This window comes from Nicotiana tabacum, chromosome 7 (assembly GCF_000715075.1).
Source record: "Nicotiana tabacum cultivar K326 chromosome 7, ASM71507v2, whole genome shotgun sequence".
Taxonomy (NCBI): Eukaryota; Viridiplantae; Streptophyta; class Magnoliopsida; order Solanales; family Solanaceae; genus Nicotiana; species Nicotiana tabacum.
The window spans coordinates 9,441,612-9,463,709 of NC_134086.1; the positions used below are offsets into that span (position 1 = coordinate 9,441,612).

A 22,098-nucleotide genomic window follows, 5' to 3' on the forward strand; every position below is an offset into this window, starting at 1 on the left:
AGTGCTCCACAAATAGCAAATTTCGTTATACTTTGAAATTCTATATTGAGTTCATGTTCCCATAGATTCTATAACAACTACTTTTTGTCCCAAAAATTAACACGTGTCATCTTCTTATTCCGCCACTTGTCACAATTCTATGCCAAACTTTCTTCCTTTTAATAATATATAGATATAGATATAGATATCTCCAAAGGCACCACTGCTCATAGTCCATTGGATAACCGTCAAGCTACTTTTTGTCCTAAAAATTAACACGTGTCATCTTCTTATTCCGCCACTTATCACAATTCTATGCCAAACTTCCTTCCTTTTAATAATATATAGATATAGATTTGCGACTAATCCTGTCGAAAATTTAGCGACTATTTCAGTTGCAAATTTTAAAAAAAATAAGTTGACCAAATTTTAAATAAAGTTGTGTCATGTTTCGGTCGCAAATGGTCAAACAAAATGGTTTGACTAATTTTAGTTTCCGATCGAATTTGCCGGAAATTTTTATCCCGAATTTTTACGCCAAACGTTGCGATCATAGTTGAAAGAACTTAAAAAAATATAACAAATATTATTTCTGAAATTTCCGATCGAATTAGTCGGAAATTTTCGACTAATTTTTTCAGTCGCAAATTTGCTATTTTTTTAGCAGTAGACTAGTAGGTGTTGGTAGGAGCAATCCCACTTTACGTAAAGAGAGAAGTGAGTTGAAAGAGGGGTAAGAATATCAACGACGACAAAAATTTAGCAGCTTTGTTTGGTTTTAGCAGCTTCTTTTTCTTCTTCTTTTATATTTCTCTATAGCCTTTAGAAATTCTTTTTCTTTTTCTATAGGCTTTATGAGTGGTTATCTTGTTCTTCTTCTTTGTAGTATGTGAGAATTCTCATTGTTGAAAAACCAAAAAGATTGTTTTAGAAGTAGAAAAGGAGAAGAATGGGGAGATTTTTATGTGAATAGATGTGAGAATTTGGGAGAAGAATGGGTGTCTATATATACAGAGAGATATAAAAGTTTGTTTTCGATAGACCCTCGACTCACGCAAAGCACAATAACAGTTGTGTTTAAATAGTGAAAAAATCATGAAGAACCGGCAGTGAACAACAACAAGATAATATGATAACCGAATTAAGAGAAACAACATGGTAAGAATAAAAAAATAATTTAGAACCCCAATCAAATTAAAGAATAGTCTTGACTCAAATCCAATTTCCTTCAACTCAAATAAAAAACCATTACATTCCACCAAAAATAAATTGAAATTAATTACTACTACCTAAAATAAGTGAATGACATAACTAGCCAAAAATACATCTTTTCCACGGCTGCCATAGTTTTCCTGTCAAAATCCTCCATTTATCCTCAAAATTTTGTGTGTCAATTTCTGGACCACCTTTCAACAAACTTTTCCACCAATTCTTATTTTTCTTAGGAAGAATAATACAAATTTCTTCTTTACTAGAAAAATACCAACTCCATTTATCAGCTTTAATTTCCTTGAAAAGTTGACCATCTATTATAAATGGTTGAAGATGTCGTCCAACTTTGAGAGAATTACTATTCTCAATTGCTACAGTAAAATAATTTTCACTTTCACCACGTGGTAATTTGATATTTATGGTAACTTCTTCAAGTGATTGACCCCATGTATAATTTTCCATGTCAAGTCCATTGGCTTTGTTTGGTATTATCAACTTATTCTTTTCTTCTTCTTCTTTTGGAGAAGAAGAAGATGAATTATCTTGGGCTTTCTCTATAGATTTTATGAGTGGTTCTTGTGCTTCTTCTTTGTAGTATGAGAAAATTCCCATCGTTGTAAAAAAAAACAAAAAAATTGTTTTAGAAGTAGAAAAAGAGATTTTGTGAATAGATATGAGAATTAGGAAGAAGAATGAGTGTCTATATATAGAGAGAGAAAGATATAAAAAGCCTTTTTAGTTAGGAATTAGAAACCGTAGTGGAGTTGGAAAAAACCCTAAAATTACCACAAATAGGGCAGAGCGGGTGCGGACCACGTTTAGTTTGGATTCATGCGGAGCGGGCGGGACGGGTTGAAAGTTTTGCGGGTTAAGAGTCAACCAACCCCATCTTGTGCCCGTTGACGTCCCTGAAACCGAAAACAGCACAACAAAGAGTTGTAATCAAACAAGAGGTAACACAGGGATAAAATGTTAATTGTGTGCCTGAATTATTGGGATATTAACTGATATTCCAAAGATATTAAGAATTTAAAACAAAAACTGAGGTAATTTTAGTTCATGATCCCTACGTTAAGTCATACTTGATCGCCGAGTTTTGCTCTCTCAATCACACTTGAAAAGCGAGTGGTCTATAACACATAGGAGTAGTAAACTTTTACAACTTAATAATAATAACTTAACATCAAATAATGACTAATCTTTAGCAATAAATATAAGGAAATTATTTATTATACTGATAAATAAGATATAAAATAAGACAAAAAAAATATAATAAGATATATGCACGTGCATGGATGTGGGTATGCTTAGATTAGAACTTTTGATAATTGTAAATAAACAATTAAATATTAGTGTAATTTATTATTCCTTTTTACGTGGTTCGATTTTAAATATATTAATTAACATTTGTTAAATTAAGATTAAATATCATCATAATTATGCAAGTCAAACGGGTAGGTAGCATGGGCGCATGCACGCTTCCTCAAGCGGTGTCATGCGACACCGCTTCGTCGAAATTTTTTACTAAATATATATATTAATATTGTACAGAAACGGATAAGTAAGATAAAATGACACCACTTGACATAAATTGTGCCTTAGTGTGTTGGTTTTGTGCTTGATTTTGCTCTAAGAGGTCAAAGGTTCAAACCTCAACTAGTACATTTTTCTTTTGTAAATATTTGAGAGAGCCTTTGTAGTTAAAAATTGTGATGAAATAGAATTGAATTCAAAATCTTTTTTAACTTTAAGACTCAACAAAACCAATAAACTAAGGTTATTTCTTGTCTAAAAGTATGATAATCAAAGTAACATTCCAATTCTTTTATAAATTTCGACACCGCTTACAAAAATTCCTGCATACGCCCCTAGTAGGTAGAACACTTAATTTGGATAAAGCTTATCTTCCTGTAACATGATCCATGCTTAATACTTACCGACACTTAGTATTTACATCAAATCATATAAATTACTACTGTTAAGTCATGATTAATCAGGTAAAAATATATATTAATTAACACTGATTAAGTTAGAAAACGCGCAAACACATGATATGAGTCATATATATTTTGGTGCGGGTAAATTTCTTACCTTCTTAACACAATTGACTTTTCAATATTAAATACTGAAAATAGTTGATAAAATTTGGCAGAACCAATTTCATTTCCAACTGTAAATATTACTACTTCTAATACACGAATAAGTACTAAATAATTTCAGAAGAAAATCATATGAAATTTTCAGAGTGATTGTCCTAATGTTTATGCTTTGGTCAAATTCTTCAAGTACTGATCTAAGCGTATTTTAAGCAATCGGTTAAATGTTCTAACTAACTCAAATCTTGTGGTTTTTTTCGTTTGAATTAATTTTCTCCTTTTCTTCTTAAAAATAATATTAGAGTTTAAGTTCTATACATTAACGGCGCAAAAAATATAAACACAACCAGATCACTTACAAATTACAAATAAATCTCGATGCTACATAGTAGTGAAAATGATATACACCTTACTATACTAACAGTGTAAAAACGTTTTACATTGTCAATATATATAACTCTAATATATAAAATTAATATAGAACTATTTATTTTACTAGATATTTCAATAATTTGTTGTTTTGAGGCTAATTCAATACGAATCTCACGGCATGCTGTTATTAAGACTGAGTTTTCCTTTTCTTTCTCTGATAATTTGCTATATAATTCACTCTTAATTACCAAATTCTCACACCAACTTACTCATTCATTTCAACACCAAAAATAATGGCAATTCTTTCAGACTACACAGAAGGAGATAATCAAGCACAACAGTTAAAGCCTGTAGAAAATACACAGGAAAAAGAAGATGAAAATCAAGAAAAAACTCAGAAAGAATTAGACACTTCTTCTTGTTCTTTAGCTCCAAAAGAAGAAGAAGACGAAAACAAGAAATTAAAGCCAAATAAATTTAATGGGCTTGATGTGGAGAATTATACATGGGGACAAACTCTTCAAGATGTTACTATTAATGTTTTTGTACCACCTGGTACAAAATCAAGATTCTTAGCTGTGGATATCAAGAACAATTTCATCAAAGTTGGTCTCAAGAATCAACCACCAATCGTTGAAGGTATGTAAAATAGTAGTTTGTAATATATTACGGAAGCGGATACAAGATTTAATATTTATTAAAATTTTAGTAATTTCTTTATATATATCTAAGTTACGTGTCAAAAATGACGGATTCAACTGAAATCGTAACTTTTTAACTAGATCTGCCACACATGAAGTGTGATTATCCCATGAGCTTGAAGGCTCTCTACATTCAAATACAATGAATTTAATTATAAATATAACTATTGGTTTTAAATTTAAATGAATATATCTATTTGAAAAATGGATCAGTAAAATACCGATCGAGTATTTAAATATGATTAGTTCGACATTTAACTTTTTGCCACTAAAATTATTATACTTTTGAAATTTTGAGTTAAAATTCTTTTTTCTATATTTTAGTGATTTTTCAATATATAGATACAGTCAAACATCTATACAACAACTTTTTTTTGTTCCAGATTTTTTGGTTGTTATAGTGAAGTACTGCTATAAAGGACATATATTATAACATAACTTGAAAATTGGTTCCAAAGAAACTTGGTTGTTGTATTGCGATGTTATAAAGAGTTCTGACCGTATTTCCTTTCCTCTTACTTTTTGTAATTCTATTTTCCTAACTAAGGTGAACTTCTGGAGCCTGTGAAAGCTGATGAATGTTTTTGGAGTTTAGAAGATCAAAAACAAGTGACAATTCTTATGACAAAAAGAAATCAATCTGATTGGTGGAAGAGTTTATTCAAAGGTGGACCTGAAATTGACACACAAAAAGCTGAGCCTGAGCCAAGTAGGCTATCAGAATTAGATTTGGAGACAAGATCAGCAGTGGAAAAAATGATGTTTGATCAAAAACAAAAGACATTGGGTAAACCAACTAGTGATGAGATTCAAAATCAAGATATGGTTAAGAAAATTATGGAAGAAAATCCTGAGATTGCTAAGCATTTTGCTAATTCACCTGCTAATGCCAATGGTAAAGGAGGGATGCCTAATGTTAGGATGATGCCAAGTGGCGGCATGCTCGGGATGTGTTAATTTTGCACGTGAACTTGATGAGTCGATCCACTTATACGTCTTGCTTTACTGTTGTATCGGGAGTTAGTCACGTATTGTGTGACGTAATCGATTTGTTTCCGATCTTTAGTTAATCTTTTTCACGATTCAAAATAGATAATTTGATGAGTGAGTTATGTTTTTCCGAGTTTTAGTCGATTTGCTTCTTTTCAGGCTCATGGAATTTGAAATATATGTTCTCAACTGTTTAAACTCAATATTTGTTTTGATTGCTAAACAAGATATAGTCGCAATATGTGTGTTTCTGTGATTTATTTATATCTTTATGTCTATTTATTTGCAAATTAAAAGATGTCCTGGTAATTGAACTTGATGAGTCGAACCTATAGATTATGCATTGAATGTTATAGTAAGACTAGGTCATGCATTGCTTGATATAAATCGGATATTAAATTTGTTTCTTTCTTTAGTTGAATCGTTTTCACAACTCAATAGATAATAATTTGATAAGTCAATAATTTTTATTTTTGTGTTTTAGTTCTTGTCTTGGAAATGGAATTATGTTTCCAACTGTAAGGAATCAATCTTCTTTAATTGTAGCCGTTGAAACAAGATATATAATCAAAATTCACAATTTATGGTTGTGCGTAGAAATTTTCGCGAATAAAATATAAGTTTCAAACTTGTATAATCCAAGACATAATTACAATTCACAATTTATGGTTGTGCGTAGAAATTCTCGTGAATAAAATATAAGTCTCAAATTTGTAGAACTTTTATCTATGATGAACCCTGACTCTTCTTCTTAATGACTATTGCTATCGCTCTAGCTGATTTTTCTTATAGATGTGCAAATAATAATTTTCTAAAAAGCAACATATACTTATTACATATATAATAGGCTAACAATGCAATTAAAATATATAAGGTAAATATAATATTTGGGACGTAAAACTTAAAACAGCCACAATCTCACCCCCAAACTCAATTACTAAGTCAAATTGTGACAATAGATGGTTACTTTTGCATAATTTTATAGTATATGTTACTTACAGAAATAATCAAAGAAAGAGATAAGACTCACACCTGTGTTGTAGTTTAGGGGCCATTTAGTACATTGGATAAGGTGGAATAAGGTAACGAATTAAATTTATAACATATTTGGTTAATGGTATAAATTTATACTAAGTATTTTGCTAATTCACCAGCTAATGCAAATGGTAAAGGAGGAACGCCCAATGTTAAGTTAGGATGATGCCAAGTGGCGGTATGCCGGGGTGCATTAATTTTACACGTGAACTTGATGAATCGATCCACCTATATGTCTTGTTTTACTGTTGTATCAGGAGTTAGTCGCGTATCGTTTGACGTAAAATATATAATGGATTTGTTTCCGATCTTTACAACTTGTTTGGATGGTTATTCCACATTGTATCGTACTGTATTGGTATCCAAAATAATGTTTGTTTTGATTGTTTCATTAAAATTGATTGTATCGTATTGTTAAATCCATTGTTCCGGAACAATGAAAAGTCCCCTTTTTTTAAACAACCGATTTGGTATGGTGGGATTGTTTCCTATTTTTCTTTCCAATTATGCCCTAACTTATTACTCCACAATTTTATTTTACCCTTTATCCTTTTTTCTATTTTAACTCCAAATCTCCAACTTATAACCTACTTTGTTTTTTTCAGAACTTCTGCCGCCAACGTTAAAGGTGTTTTGCCGCCTTCTGTTTTATTTTTTCTCCTAATTTGCTTTTAACTCGATTCTAATTAGCTGTGCTCCTTTGTTTTGCCTTCTTCTGTCCCGCTCCTTTGTTATGCTTTCTTAACGTGTTTTGCCTTCTTCTATTTTATTTTTTAAAATTATTTTTATGCATAATTTTTGATAAATTTAATATTTAAAAAATTGAGGGAACTTTAGTAAACTTATCAGTTACAGTACAATACGATACAGTCAAACCAAACAGCAAAATATTATTTAATAATAACAAACAATACAATCTATCCAAACATTGTATTCATAAAATGATACGGTACAATACGATACAGTACAATATAATACATTATAAAACGATGGGATACAATGATCCAAACAGAGTGTAAATGCAAATTTTCTTGTAAAGAATTAATGATTTTGTAAGAGTTTTAATTGTTTTGCTGCTTTTCAGGTTCATGGAATTGGAATTATATATGTTCCTAACTGTTAAAACTCAATATGTGTTATGATTGCTAAACAACATATAGTCGCAATTTGTATGTTTATGTTAGTGTGATTTATTTATAATTTTATATTCATATTTTCTTTTGCAAATTAAAAGACGGCCTGCTAATTGCAACTTGATAAGCTAAAGCTATAAATCTTGCTTTTAATGTTATATCAGGAGCTAGTCACGCATTGCTAGATGTAAAACGAATATTTAATTTGTATTTTCTTTAATTGAACCTTTTCACAGCTCGATCGATAATAATTTGATAAGTCAATAATTTTTGTTTTCGTGTTTTAGTTCTGGATTTGCTGCTTTTTAGTTTTAGGTCCTGGAAATAGAATTATGTTCCCAACTATTAAGAATCAATATTCTTTAACTTTAATCACTGAAACATGAGATAGTCACCATGTATCGTTGTGCGTATAAATTGAAAAACGAAAAAAATAAATAATCGAAACTACAAAAAAAAAAAAAGGTAAAAAATTAATTTTGGTGCGATGGAGGGGGGGGGGGGATAGCAGGACAGAAAAGGAAAAAAACTGAAATCTGAAAAAACCTTTTTGGAAAGAGGGAGCGGGAGAGGTCGTGTGGGAGAGAAGGGGGAGGGGGTTGGGGTTAGATGTGAGGGTATGTGTAACTTTTTTCCTCTAATTTCGGAAAAATATAATATCTAGGAAAATATTTTCCAAATTATTTTGTGCAACCAAATAGTGAAAAATGAGAAATTTTCCGTCGTACCAAACACACCCATAATGTCATTTTTTTCTAAGTCAATTACAAGTTAAATTGTAACAAAGATTGTTACTTGCGCAATATGCTAATTGCAAAACTAATCAAAGAAGCAGATAAGAATCACACCATGTGTTTGCAGTCAGCATTTGGACCTGTAAGTGCAGTAACAAAAATTTCGCAGCCACCAAAAATTAATTGAAAAAGAATTACTAGTATTAATAGCACAAAAAAGAAAAAAGGCAACATAGGGGTAATGAGGTAATTTCATCACATGAATCCTGCTCAGCCAGCTCCTGCGAATCTCTCTGCTCTTTCGGGTTTCGACCAGTAGTAAAAGAAATGCTTTTGACACAGCTGAACTACTAACTACACAACCCCCCTCCCCCTCTAAACCCCCCCCCCCCAAAAAAAAAAAAAAAACAAAACTCAAATCAAACCTGAAAATCCCAATTATCCATTTTTGTTCCCTTTAACTTTCACCATCAAAAAATTTTCCCCTTTATCTGTGTTTCTTCCCCAATTCAAGAAACCTATTATTGGTTTAAAGGTCAGTTTTTTATCACTCTTTTTGGTCTTATTTAGACATATATGCTATTGTTCTTCCTCAATTTAATATGGGTATCTGCTAAAAATTTGTAATATTTGGTATTTACTAAAAAGTTTTGATTTTGGGTATTTGCTCAAAAAGTTGTAATTTTTAGTATTTACTAAAAAGTTGTAAGTTTGGGTATTTGCTAAAAAGTTGTGATTTTGAGGATACCCTTTAGCTTTTCTTGGACAAATTCTTGGCCAATTTGAGTGGTGAATTTAACTTTTATATGGATTTGTGGTAAAGAGCTGTAATTTGGGGTTTTGGGTATTTAAGTTGTTGTGAATGTGATTTTTGAGCTTCTTAAAGTTTGTTGAATTGAGTGGTGGAGTTAGTTTTTATTTGATGATGCCACAACCAAGAAGAAAAAAGTGGACTGAGGCAGAAGAAAGAACTTTAATTGATAAGTATGGTGAGATGTTATGTGATGGGAGTTTAGCTAAGATGAAAACCAGGGAAAAGAAGTATAGACCTATTGCTTTACATGTAAATTCTGTGCACCATGTTCGTGATCCGATCACGTATCCATGGCAATGGACTTGGAAGGATGTGTCAACTAAAGTGCAGAATATGAGGCACCAGTATACATTAGTGAAGCAGAAGATTAAGAAGCCAAACTCTGGGGAGGATGAGTCGGGTGTTGGGGAGGAGTTTGATTGGATGGAGGGGTTAACTCATTGGTCGAACTTCTTGAGGTATAAGGAAGTGTTTGGGGATGTGAATACGCTTGTTTTCAGTTGTAGTGACTCCATGGCGGTTGTAGGAGACGGGATTGAAAATCGTGTGGGATTTGATGGGACTGGTAATGGTATCGGGATTGATCAATTCGGGCATCTAGGTCATGCTGGCGACGGTGATTTTGCCGGAGGTATTAATGGGGTGGATCATGGTGTTACCGGTATGGAGTTTGATTATGATGGGGAAGAAGGAGAGGGGAATTTCAATGGTAATATTAGGAGGAATAGTCATATGAAGGAAGATGTGGACGATGGATTTGTTTACGAAGATATCGAGGCAACTGGATCCGATACGAGAAAGAAGAAGAAGATGTTGAAAGGGGTAGAGAAGAGGGCATGGGGTTTTCTTGCAACGCAGTTGGCACACTTAAAGGAAATGGAAGCTCGGTTCGAGCAACGTGATGCTGAGAGAGAGCGGGAGAGGCAGAGGAGAGAACATCTTAGAACGGAACTTGAACAAGAACGTGAGAGAAAATGGGAGGAAAGAGAAAGAGAGAGGGAAGAAAGGGAGAAAACGATGGAGAAGTTGCAGAGACAGAGAATTCAAGAATGGGAAATAATGGAGAAGGAAAGTGAGGAGAGAGAGAGGAGGAGAAGAGAGGAACAACTTATATTTGAAAGAGAACGTGAAGAAAGAATGAACAAGAGGAGATTAGACTGGAAGAAGAGGATTGACGAGACGTTAGGTCAGCATCGCGCTGATATGAGCCAGATCCAGACTCGAATACTTCACGAACAACAAAATCTTACTAGTCAGCTGCTCGGAATTTTTTCTCAGTGGACTGGTCATCCAACCGGGATTTCTGATCACACAGGAGCTAACCATTATCTTTCACAAATGATACAAAACTTGCACCATGTGAATGGTATGGTTCATGGCGATGCAAGAGTTGAAGGAGATGCTCAAGAAGATCAATTTATTGTAGATGGATGAATAAAAGGATGTCTTTTATTATTTACATCGATCACCTGAAGAGGAAAGGTGCATTTAGCCTTGCAAGACATGAACAAGTGTAAAGGTCAGTAACTTGTAATTTGTATTATTTTATATTAGGTTCTGTTCAGAGCCTATGTATTTGAATAATGTTTCCTATATCGCCTTTTTAGTGTAGCCAGTATAGAATGTAGAGCTCTCAGCCTTTTAAGTTTTTATGTCGTCATTGTTCAATAAACATCTTTATATAATACCATAATTTTTGCAGTGATTTACTAACACAAAAACAAGCGAAAAATGCGCCCCCTCCCCCACCCCCAAACCCCAAAAAAAGAAAATCTAAAAAACTGTTCATATCCGCTCTTTCTTGTTTCATAACCCAGTGTTCTTATAATCTTTATGAATGATAACATAACTAAACATGAGCAACAAAGGCCAGCTCAAATCTACAAAGAGATCTGTACTTCTCAACAACTTGACCATGTACCAAATGTTGCTAATCTAGAAGATTTATGCTTTTGAGGTTCAGGACGACACAATTACGTAATTCGCTCTTCATAAGAATCAGATGACTCAATCTAGCACGTTTATAACATTCTTGTCCAGTGAAAGTGCTAACAGTTCAATTATTATTGCCATCCTGATACATTTGATTATCATTAATTATTATCTTTGCCACAGTTTAGGACTCTTATAGAGATCGTAATACTACTTCCAGTTTGACCTTAGTCCTTTAAGTTTATATAAAGAATGTAAGTCCATAATAAGCTATTGGTCAAGTTTAGCTATCATCAATTGTTTTAGTTTTCTAAAATTGCTGGTTAAAGGCACACTTTGAAACCTTGAGTGGTTGTAGTACCACTTTCATTTTGACTTCCAATTTGTTAAGTTCCTTCGAAGAATATTAGTCGATATTGGGCTGTTGGTCATAGGGGTCATTGATGTTTTCATAGGGGTCATTTGATGTTTAAGTTTTGTAAAAATGCTTTTTAAGGGCACACCTTTACAACTTGTGCGATCGGATCTCTGGATTTGCTTTTTGATTGCAACATTATTTTAGTAGAACTAGATGAACATAATACTATCAAGTGAATTATGAAATAGTTAGAACAAAGACTCATCTCTGAGTGACAACTGAATGTCTACTACTATGAATGTTTTTTAAGGAAACATTTATACAGGTTTAGACCATTTTGCATCATCGTGTTCCATTACCCCAATTATTTAGCTGTCTTAAAACACCATTTGGTTATCTAAGGGTCAAGTTCACTAATGAACGAAGGGACATTGGAACATATGTCACCTTGTACAAGAACTTATTTATCACATCTTGTATGAAATCTCTGGATGTACTCCTTAGTTATCAACAAATGCCCCTTAGGCCAAAAAGATGTCAAAATATGAAAACTACAGTCAAGAGGCTGCTAAATGATAGATGCAAAGGCCAATTATGCCCCGAAAAATACTTTACCATACAAATGTCATTTCCCCTCTGACCCTCTCATGATGTTCTAGAAATCTAAAAAGGGGAATATTGATGACTGGTTAGAGTTCTGTTTACATTCATTTTTTTCTTTTATCTTTTCATTTGGAAACACTAACAACTATTTTGAGATAATCCTTAATTACCATATGAAGTACTACAAAAAACCTTTGTTGACATAGTGGGAGAACAAAGTCTGGTCTTGGACCAAGGTATAATGGTGATCGAGACTGGAATAGTTTAATCTTGACTTCTGTTGTCATCTTATGAGTTTATTCTGTTATCTCCGGTTACTATAAAAAAACTTACCAATGGATATCGCTTTGATATTCTCAAGCTGTGACAATCTATAGTTCCTACTCAAGAAACACTACTCTCTTATGCTATCAGCCACAATTATCAATTTGTTGTCCTCAAGATTCTTCATAGTGTAACAACCATAATGTATTAAAAGGATCAATGTAAATTACCGATAAAAAATCACTTTCCCTATCTATTACAGATACAACAAGAATTTAATCCCCCCCCCCCCCCCCAAAAAAAAAAAAAAGAAAAAAAGAGTGAAAGACATTGAAAACCAACTAGACAAAGTAACAAGTGAATCTCAATACAGGCAATGTCCTATATACACAAAATAAATGCTAGCCTGAAGCAACAAAAGTCCAACTCGTTTCCATATTATCTGTGTATATAATTCGAAGAAGCATGTCAATTTCGATATCAGTATCCACACTGTAAAATCTTTCTAAATTCAAAATAACAAAAAAGAATCATATCGAAATATCTTCCTAGTATAACATTGGCTTCAACCTGTCAAAAAACATCACCTCTTTCCAACGCTAAGCTTATACTCTCTTGATGATGCAGTTAAAGAACAATCTCCTAGTAGTTTTGCCTTCAAGCCTCAGCTGGAACTTTTGTGGTTTCATTTGTTGGCTTACAATCTGTGTCCGTTTTTGGAAGGAGAACAGGTATTGGTTTGGATGGATTGCTTCCCATGTCTTTGGTTTTATGAAGAAGAAAAGTACCACATAGGATAGTTACAAAACCACATAACTCTGTAATTATCTGTGTTGCATTTTGATGAACATAGTCCTGAATCCCAAAACAAATCACCAAAATTAGAGAAGTTTCAAAATTCGTTCTTCTTGAAAAGCAAGCTAACTTTCTTTTCTCTCAAATATCATTTCTTACCCTTATACAACAACAACAAACAACTCAGTATATTCCCATAAATTGGGTCTGGGGAGGGTAGTGTGTATGCAGACCTTACCCCTACCCTGGGGTAGAGAGGTTGTTTCCGATAGACCCTCGGCTCCATTTCTTACCCTTATAAAACAGTCAATTTGAAAAACATATTTATCCAGCTATCTGCATTATTTTTATTCTTGCAACTACAAACGTTTTATTTCCAGCAATATAATAACCCATTCATGATATCTCAAAGAAATGAAATTGATTAAAACTAAGAGTGCTGAATAGCCGTAACCACAAAACTGAATTTTGAATTACCTTAAACATTATCATACTTGCAACAATGGTCAGTGTTGTAAACATGACGTAGTATATAGGGGAAACCACTGCAGTATTGAATGTGTCAAGTGCCTGCAGAATACAATAGTCATGTCAACATTTATATCTTCCAAAAAACAAGTCGTCACTAATATAAAAGGGCAGCCTGGTGCACTGAGCTCTCACTATGCGCGGGGTTCGATGAAGAGCCGGACCACAAGGGTCTATTGTATGCAGCCTTACCCTGCATTTTTGCAAGAGGCTATTTCCACGGCTGGAACCCGTAACCTCCTAAACTCCCCTTTTAAGTTGTTCGTAATATGAGACAACATAAGTGGACATTGAGACGATTGATATTGTTTTAGGTATAGTAGGCCAAAATGGCTACTAGTTTAGGGTAAAATGAAAGATGAGAATTATGACTAAACTATCAAACCAAATGAATATATCAGAAAACAAGATAACCAATATCACTTGGGACTCTATAAAATTATTGGGGAATGGAACAGATACCTTGTTCAAATAGTTCAGCTGCAGAAGGCAAAAGATGAGAACAACCACTATGAAAAACCATGTCTCAAAATACTTGAATTGATTTTGTCCTCCAAATGTGAGCTTCATAGCCATTCCAATTGCTTTGACACCCATAACCTGAATAACCATAAGAAAACAGCCATGAGATAAGATGTATGAAATGTACACTGAGAACCATGGACTACTGTATATATCATAAAAGAGAACAACAGACCGTGAGAGAACCCGCTAGAGAACAAATTCCAATGTAGACAACCAAATGTGACTGCCCATAACGAGGCACAAACCGCACAATAAGGATAAGTACTAGAATCATAACTGTGAAAGCGTAGGCGAGGAACCCTGTCCTTCTCAAAAACCTTTTGGTTAGTTCCAATAAACAAAACATGTAGATATCCAAAGGAAGATAGCAAGTATCTGTTTTATAATTTGTGAATCCAACTGTCACTTCACTATTGCTATACTAAATCTTTAGCCATGTTAGTATGTTTACTTCAGGTTTGATGTGTTTTTCTTAGAGTCTTTTTATTCTTTTCATAAATTTATATGCCAGTAGTAAATATAGAGAACTTATAGTACTATAGACACTTTATTACTTTTGTTACATTTTATTATATATATATATATATATATATATATATATTTATATATATTGGACAGAGATAGCCTAAATACAACGACATGAACATTGCGGATTCATATAGCCGACCCCAACTTGCTTGGGATTGAAACATAGTCGTTCTTGTTGTTGTAAACATAAGTTTAAGGATAATGGAAGAATGTAACTTAAGTGTACCTGGCTCTGTTGCTAGGAACCAGACATCCTTAACAGATTGAATACTCTTCTCTAGCGGTGCGTGTAAGACAATAGTGACAGAGCCAACCAAACAGAGGAGACAACCAACCATACCAAAGATATGCAACCTCTCCTTCAAAATAAAATGGGCTAACACTGCACTGCTCATGAAAGTTATATCAGTATTGAACTAAAAAGAACTTCTTTGATTAACAATTTTAACCCCAATTATACTACATAATCACATACCTTACAATCATACTTAAAGCTCCTAGGGGTGTCACAAGTATTGCCGGGGCGTATGCGTAAGCAGCAAAGTTAGCTCCCTCTCCAATAATCACTATAAGAAATCAGAAGATTAGCGTCAAATATAATTAAAAAACTGCCTGTTCCTGAAATGTTTTAGAACTAGATATTATTGCGCTGATCACTTTCAAATTAGGAATTACTGCATTCCATCATCTTCATGCATATTCTCTAAGTCAAGGTCTTAGTAGAGGTTAATGTCATCGATACTTTCACCCTGTCCATAAGTTGCTTATTATATTTGACAAATGTCTAGTCTTTCTCATTCTATGATGATATACGGTACCTCTCTATAACAGCCTTGTTTGTTTCGATATTTTTGGGCTGCTATAGTAAAGTGTTGTTATAAAAGGGCATAACAGCCTTTTATAGTGAAGTGTTGTTATAGAGGACATATATTATAACATAACATAAACATCGGTTCTGAGAAAAACTTGGCTTTTATAGTGAATGGTTATTATATAGAGATGTTTTATATAGAGATACTGTCATAAATCTTAAGTACAGAATTAGCTATGAAATGCAAATGAATGCCTGGTGCGGACTTGCTTTTGCGGATAACATAAATGTTGAATCTCATTCTAACATCAGATATCAATTGTCTTAGCTATTGAGTGGCAATCAATCAAGAATTCTACAACTATATTGCTCAGACTCTTTGAAAATGTTGTCGGGTGCATGTCGAGTCCTCCAAAAGTAGTGTATTTTTTGAGGATCCGACACAGGTGCGACATCATTTTGGAGAGTCCGCGCAACATAGTTCTACAACATTCATTGAGGTCAAAAGAATAAGAATGTGCACTGCCCTAGGGTATCAAAAGTTCTGGTAGTGTTAGCACATTAGAAATTTTAATTTCTTAAGTTAGATATTGACCTGCATTGCAAATATATGACCACCTATTTTAGGTGCTTGCTCAAAGGACTTTGTGTTTTACAATATATGTAGGTTTTCTCAGACGACGAATATCATATGCTCAAGGACTCATACAACAATAACTACGCGTCAATTCCAAGAAAGTTGGGATCGGCTATATGCTCAAGAACTGTATAAAATAACAAAACTTTTGGGATGAGTTAGGTCTCTTACTAGATGACATTCCAGCCCACCAACAAGGTTCCAACAAGTAGGAGTGGCCTCCTGAACCTATTCAAAATTCAGCATAATTGGTAATTATATAACAGGATCAATTTGCCTAGCATCAATTGAAATCAATACATTTGCTTTACAAGAATATATGGTTTTATGCACAGGCAAAATCTCCTTTAGAAGCAATAACAGGAATTTTAGTTCATCAACTTTTAGCAGGTGTGTGTATATATGTGTGTGTGTTAACATTCAAACCTCTTGAAGCATGCTAAACTTGTCACAACACTGAAACTCATGCTAATCTACCCTTTGAGCATTAGCATGAAGGATGTTAAGAGGCGTAAAAAGGCTAGCTCGGTGCACGAAGCTCCTAGCTATGCTGAGGGAAAGGGGGGGCTGTAGAATGGTTGGACTATATTGCGCGGAGGGAGATGGGGGCCGTGGAACAATTGGACTATATTGAGTACCGTATATTTTTGCAAGAGGTTGTTTTCATAATCGGATGGGTAAGACATACTCTCTCTATTTATTTTTACTTGTCTAGTATTGTAAAAATAGATTTTCACTTTTACTTGTCACTTTTACACTGTGTTTGGATGGTTGTTTCCGGTTGTATTGTATTGTATTGTTACCTCACATACAATGTTCGTTTTGATTGTTTATATAAAACTGATTGTATCGTATTGTTTAATCCATTGTTCCGAAACAATGAAAAACCCCATTTTATGAAACAACCAAATCCGTGTGGTGGGATTGTTTCGTATTTTCCTTTCCAATTATGCCCACACTTATTATTCTATATTTCAATTTTACCCTTTACCCTATTATTTATATTATATTCACCATAATAAGTACTTTGTCTCATCTTGTTTCTGCCGTGCAAGTCAACAGACGGTATCGTCTCTTTCCAGTTTCCAACCAACTTTTTACAGGTTAGGTCTCTTTCCAACGACGGTATCTTCTCTTTCATCTATTTTCGTTGAGTGGAGTCGTTGTAGTCAATTCACTTTTGTAAACATATGAAATATAAATATCGACGGCTATGAATTATAGTATTATTTCTGTTGCATCATTGCTCTTATTACGTCACTTTCCTTACATTGAACTACTTTATGTATTTGTCTGCTTGTTATCACTTTCATATCATTATGTATTTGTATAATTTACATCACTTTCATATCGTTTTATGTTGAACTATTTCAGATTGCTAATGGGGTGTATTTGTCTGCTTGTTTTTTCTGTCAATTATTTGGTATTACTGATGTCACTTTGTTGAATCTTTTCAGTATTTTTTCTGGTTAGTTCATCTATGATATTGGTTAATGTATCTCACTTAATTTTATTATAGATGGCTGATCGGAATAATTAAAATAATAGACAGATATTGGAACAAGTGAGCTCTTTAGCTACATATGCTGCTTGCTTAGTAGCTATTTGGTTTTGGACTTATGTAAATTGAAAATGACCGACGTACGATCACACATGATATACGACTGGAAAGTGAACAAGTTAGACATGAATTTTTGAGTTATTTATTCTCAACTGAACTTTGTCGTAATATTATTAGAATGACCCCTTTAGCTTTTACCGATTTATGTGAGATGTTAGTTAGAGAGGGTGATCTTAGACCAACACTTCAAGCTACAGTTGAAGAGCAAGTTGCAAAAACACTTTACCTGTTAGCGCATAATACGACAAATCGCGAGTTAGCTTTTATCTTTCGACGATCTGGGGAGTCGGTTAGTCGTCATTTTCATATTGTCCTACGAGCGATCTTGGGGTTATATGAAAAATTTATTAAACAACCTGATGGCTCTCAAGTTCCTTCTAAAATTGCCAGCAACCCAAGATTCTACCCATATTTTAAGGTGAACACAAATACAATTTTATTGAACTTTTAGCTAAATTCAAGGTTGATTGCATATAATTTATTATAATAATGTCAGGATTGTATTGGTGCAATTGATGGAACACATATACGTGTTAAAGTTTCACAACGTGTGGAACACATATACGTGTGGAAGAAAAGATTATCCAACACAAAATGTATTGGTTGCATGCACATTTGATTTAAAATTCACATATGTGTTAGCTGGTTGGGAAGGGACGGCATCTGATTCAAGAATCATGAAAGAAGCGTTAAATAGACAAGACCCGCTAAAACTTCCAGAAGGTTAATATTTTATATATTTATATAGAGAAAGTTAGATGTGATGAATAAATAATTAAAGCTTTTACTTTTTATCTTTAGGAAAATACTACCTTGTTGATGCTGGATTGATGTTGAGAAGTGGACTTATTACGCCTTATCGTGGGGAGCGATATCACTTGAAAGAGTATTCAAGAAATCCACCTCGAAATCCTCGTGAATTATTTAATCTGCGACACGCATCTTTGCGTAATGCTATTGAACGAGCTTTTGGAGTTCTTAAAAAGAGATTTCCTATAATTTCTAGTTCAACTGAACCGTCATATGGTGTTGAAACCCAAAAGCTTATTATTTTTTCATGTTGTATTTTGCACAACTACTTAAGAGGTGCAGATCCAAATGATGAGTTACTTGCACAAGTTGATGCGGAATAATGATGTGCATGAAGAACCACCAAATCCTAGGGAAAATAGTGAAGAGTTTAGAAAGGGGGAGTTGATTAGAGATGACATAGCAGCTGACATGTGGGCTAATTATCAAGTTTAATCTTCTAGGAGAAAAAAAGTCAACAAATTTTTTCGTGTTGATTTATTTGATGTTGTTTGAAATTAATTTCGGCTATTGTTTAAATAAAATTATTATGTACTATGCATTTATTTTATTTCATTTGGGCATTTATTTTATTTTACGTCTGCTTAATTTTTCATTAAGTCTTGTGAATCTCTCTTAATTATGTAGTTATCAATATGCCGAAAAAGTCAAAGGCATCCTCAAGCGACACAAATCTTTCAGATAACACTGTTTGTATTTGGTCAAATGTTATGGATGATGCCTTAATTGATGCATTCTATCATGAGCACACACTTAGAAACTGGGTTGGTGGAACTTTTACTGCACACGCGATTGATAATATAGTGAAAGAGATGCAATCAAAATTTCCAGATAAAGTTTTTAAGAAGGAGAGAGTTCACAACCGAATGAGAAATATTAAAACAAAATTTAGCAAGTGTTATGACACCTTTCAAAATGGGATGAGCGGGTTTGCATGGGATTCCAACACAAATATGTGGAATGCTGAATCTGAAGTATGGGATCAATTGATACAGGTACATTAATTTTTAGCAGTTTTGTTCTTTCGCATAATCCACGATGATAACTTCAATTCTTGTATTATCATTAACAAATTGGATTCTGATCTATGTTTATGCAATAAAACATGTTTATTTTGGGGTGGTGCGTGGGAGGTAGGGATACTCTCATATCATTCTATAAGTTGCTAATAGAAAAGATGGATATATCCTCAAAAGATAATATATGGTCAGCTTAACTGTTTTATCAAGATATAGAGGATAAATGCATTGTGTTCATGCTCAACTACTAGTCGAGAAGATGTGCTTGCTCTGTTTGAAATGTACAAGAATGAGACTATTCTAAATAGTTATGGAAAAATCCTTGTTAGGTATCCAGTCTCATTTTTTGCATTATTATATTGTGATAAGCTAATTGAGCTATATGGAAGGGATAGAGCTACCGGAAAGCAAGCTGAGACTGGAGCAGATATGGTAAAAAGGGGTGTTTGTAATAATTTGAGAAAATCACGTGATAGTCCATTGACTATTGATGAGGTAGATGAATTAATTTCCATGAATGCTGCCTCTTGGAAAATATCGAGGAACATGGACAACATGAGCAATATCAATCAACTCAGGAAGCACGTAAATCTAATGCATATTCAGAGGTACTGACTTCTAGCAGGAATAAAAAATCTAAACATGATCATCTTGAAGGCATGGCTGATATGTTGAGAGGTGTGATGAATAATTTGGCTAATGCAATTAATCGCCTTTCAACTATGCCACCTATTCCTAAGAGTGAGATATGGCAAATGGTACAAGTGTTGGATTTAGAGCCTAGTATGCACATGAAAGCTTATATATTTCTTTGCAAATATGCAGACTTGTGCCGCACACTGATTGAGTGTCCATTGGAAGACCACAAATTTCTTTTACTAACCTTGATGTCGTCACCTGGCAATTGAGTTTCTCTAAATATTTTTTGTGCTTTAGCTATTGAGGATTTTATAGACTTTAACTAGATCGATATGAATTTTATATGTCATGTTGCTAGAAATTTTTATTACATTATGCACTTTCAGTTTGGAATTATATTGTAATGAAACCAATAAATTTAACAGAAACTCAAAATATAGAGATTAAATGATGCAAAAAGATAAAAATAAAAAAATAACTAGTGAATAACGGAAAAAAGAGAGTAAAACCTGCTCGTTTTCCATTTGCACCAGCCTTCTTTAGACCTTGCTTCTTAATAACAAAGCTAGACCCAATAAAAATACTGGATGATATAGCTAATATAACTCCATGCACATTATCAGATATTCCTTCCATTTTTAAAAAAAAAAAATGGAGAGGAATAATCACATAAAAAGTACTCTTTATATTCAAAAGCCAATTCTTTAACGCAAATGAAAACCCTGCATTAAACATGAAACAATACAAAAAATTTATCAATTACGTACAAGAAAAATAATTTCATAGCAAAAAAAAAAAAAAAAACTCGAACCTTTTTCTTGGCTTTTGTTTGCATGAGAAAAAACGTTGATAAATATCCAAACCACCAATATTTATCCAGAAAATATATATTTTGGTTGCTTTAATAAAGCGTCAATTTTTATTTTTTTTTAGTGATTTTCAATATTTCTCTGACCAGCTTGGTTTTTTTTTTCTTTTTTCCTTTTTTTTTTTTGGTTTCTCTCTTTCTCTCTCCCTCTCTCTGCAGAAAATTTCTGCAGAAAGTTGCAGAAATGAGAAGAGAAAGAGAGGGAAGAGAGAAAGGAGGAAATGAATATTTTGGTGGTATTTTTTGGTTTAGAGAGAAACAAAGTCCGTTAAACTTTGTAATTTAGAAAAAATAAATCACTTCAAATTACGTTAGCCACTTCTTTTTTCTCCCATAATTTCCCCGCCTTTTTTGCATGTATATTTTGCCACCTTCAATTTTAATACTCGGGACCGAGCGCTTTAAAGAAATAATGTAATACTCATCGTAAATCAACTCATGAAATTATTATTATAGTATGAAAATGTATAAACAGTAGTAATATGAGTGAAAAATATCCAAAAAGTTACTAATTTGTTATAGCCCAAAAAGAAAGACCAGGGGCACTTTTATTCGCGTCGAATTTTCCAAAGATAGTGTATTCAATTTTTGAAGGGTCTGACTGATGTGATAATATTTTTGGAAAGTCCACACAACATAGATCCAATGCAAAGCTGCAAAAATGATGTTCTAGTTCATTAATACTCCTTTGTTTAGAACAATGGTCTCTAATTATTGATTTTGTGCTTGTATTTACTGGGGGGAAAAAACTAACTTATGTAGTTTATATGTACAATTTTTTTCTTTTTTTTTAATCTTCAACGGGTCCCATAACGGAATTATACCAACTGAGATTTTCTTTAAATGCTTGTACCAAAAATTTCGTTCAATCAATCAACAAACGCCTAAATTTCAAATTAGTTTAGCTCGACCATTAGAATGAGAATGCTGGTAAGCTTAAATATAATTAATTTTGTTTACTCCATTAACAGCTTGTTTGGATGGTTGTTACACATCGTTTCATAATGTATTGTATTGTACGGTATCGTTTGATGAATACAATGTTTGGATAGACAGTATCGTTTGCCGTTGTTTTATGAGATCGATATCATGCA

General features: G+C 33.3%; 3 protein-coding genes across 4 annotated transcripts; 2 read left to right on the forward strand and 1 right to left on the reverse strand.

The window, feature by feature from the left end:
* The first annotated feature begins 3,899 nt into the window (after positions 1–3,899).
* LOC107769667 (protein BOBBER 1-like) lies at positions 3,900–5,553 on the forward strand. Its single transcript, XM_016588904.2, has 2 exons — positions 3,900–4,298; positions 4,908–5,553. Exons 1-2 carry the CDS (start codon positions 3,953–3,955, stop codon positions 5,315–5,317), a joined length of 756 nt encoding a protein of 251 aa, XP_016444390.1. The 5' UTR covers positions 3,900–3,952; the 3' UTR covers positions 5,318–5,553.
* Positions 5,554–8,514: 2,961 nt separating this feature from the next.
* On the forward strand, positions 8,515–16,220 carry LOC107769664 (uncharacterized). The gene is made up of 2 exons (XM_016588901.2): positions 8,515–10,585; positions 16,078–16,220. The coding sequence occupies exon 1, from the start codon at positions 9,175–9,177 to the stop codon at positions 10,498–10,500; it is 1,326 nt and encodes a 441-aa protein (XP_016444387.1). The 5' UTR covers positions 8,515–9,174; the 3' UTR covers positions 10,501–10,585; positions 16,078–16,220.
* On the reverse strand, positions 12,429–21,240 carry LOC107769665 (putative magnesium transporter NIPA2). Of its 2 annotated transcripts, XR_012711477.1 has the most exons (10): positions 20,948–21,240; positions 20,646–20,858; positions 16,219–16,275; positions 15,075–15,165; positions 14,826–14,986; positions 14,244–14,371; positions 14,009–14,146; positions 13,496–13,588; positions 12,811–13,078; positions 12,429–12,665 (listed from the first exon to the last, which is right to left on the reverse strand). XR_012711477.1 is itself a non-coding variant. In XM_075256929.1 (9 exons), the coding sequence occupies exons 2-9, from the start codon at positions 20,770–20,772 to the stop codon at positions 12,881–12,883; spliced, it is 993 nt and encodes a 330-aa protein (XP_075113030.1). In that variant the 5' UTR covers positions 20,773–20,858; positions 20,948–21,240; the 3' UTR covers positions 12,538–12,880. The 2 variants fall into 2 exon arrangements, 1 of the variants encoding a protein (XP_075113030.1); XM_075256929.1 differs by having other exon boundaries at positions 12,538–13,078.
* Positions 21,241–22,098: the final 858 nt, after the last annotated feature.

What these genes read in the sequence shown, in the direction of transcription:
- LOC107769665 (XM_075256929.1), bottom strand. Translation starts at nt 20,772, where the DNA reads ATGGAAGGAATATCTGATAATGTGCATGGAGTTATATTAGCTATATCA. An exon ending in GTGGGCTGGAATGTCATCTA is followed by an intron (nt 15,166 to 16,218) that starts GTAAGAGACCTA and finishes GATTTCTTATAG; the next exon opens with TGATTATTGGAGAGGGAGCT. An exon ending in CTCTAGCGGGTTCTCTCACG is followed by an intron (nt 14,147 to 14,243) that starts GTCTGTTGTTCT and finishes ATGGTTATTCAG; the next exon opens with GTTATGGGTGTCAAAGCAAT.
- LOC107769664 (XM_016588901.2), top strand. Translation starts at nt 9,175, where the DNA reads ATGATGCCACAACCAAGAAGAAAAAAGTGGACTGAGGCAGAAGAAAGA.
- LOC107769667 (XM_016588904.2), top strand. Translation starts at nt 3,953, where the DNA reads ATGGCAATTCTTTCAGACTACACAGAAGGAGATAATCAAGCACAACAG. An exon ending in TCAACCACCAATCGTTGAAG is followed by an intron (nt 4,299 to 4,907) that starts GTATGTAAAATA and finishes TTCCTAACTAAG; the next exon opens with GTGAACTTCTGGAGCCTGTG.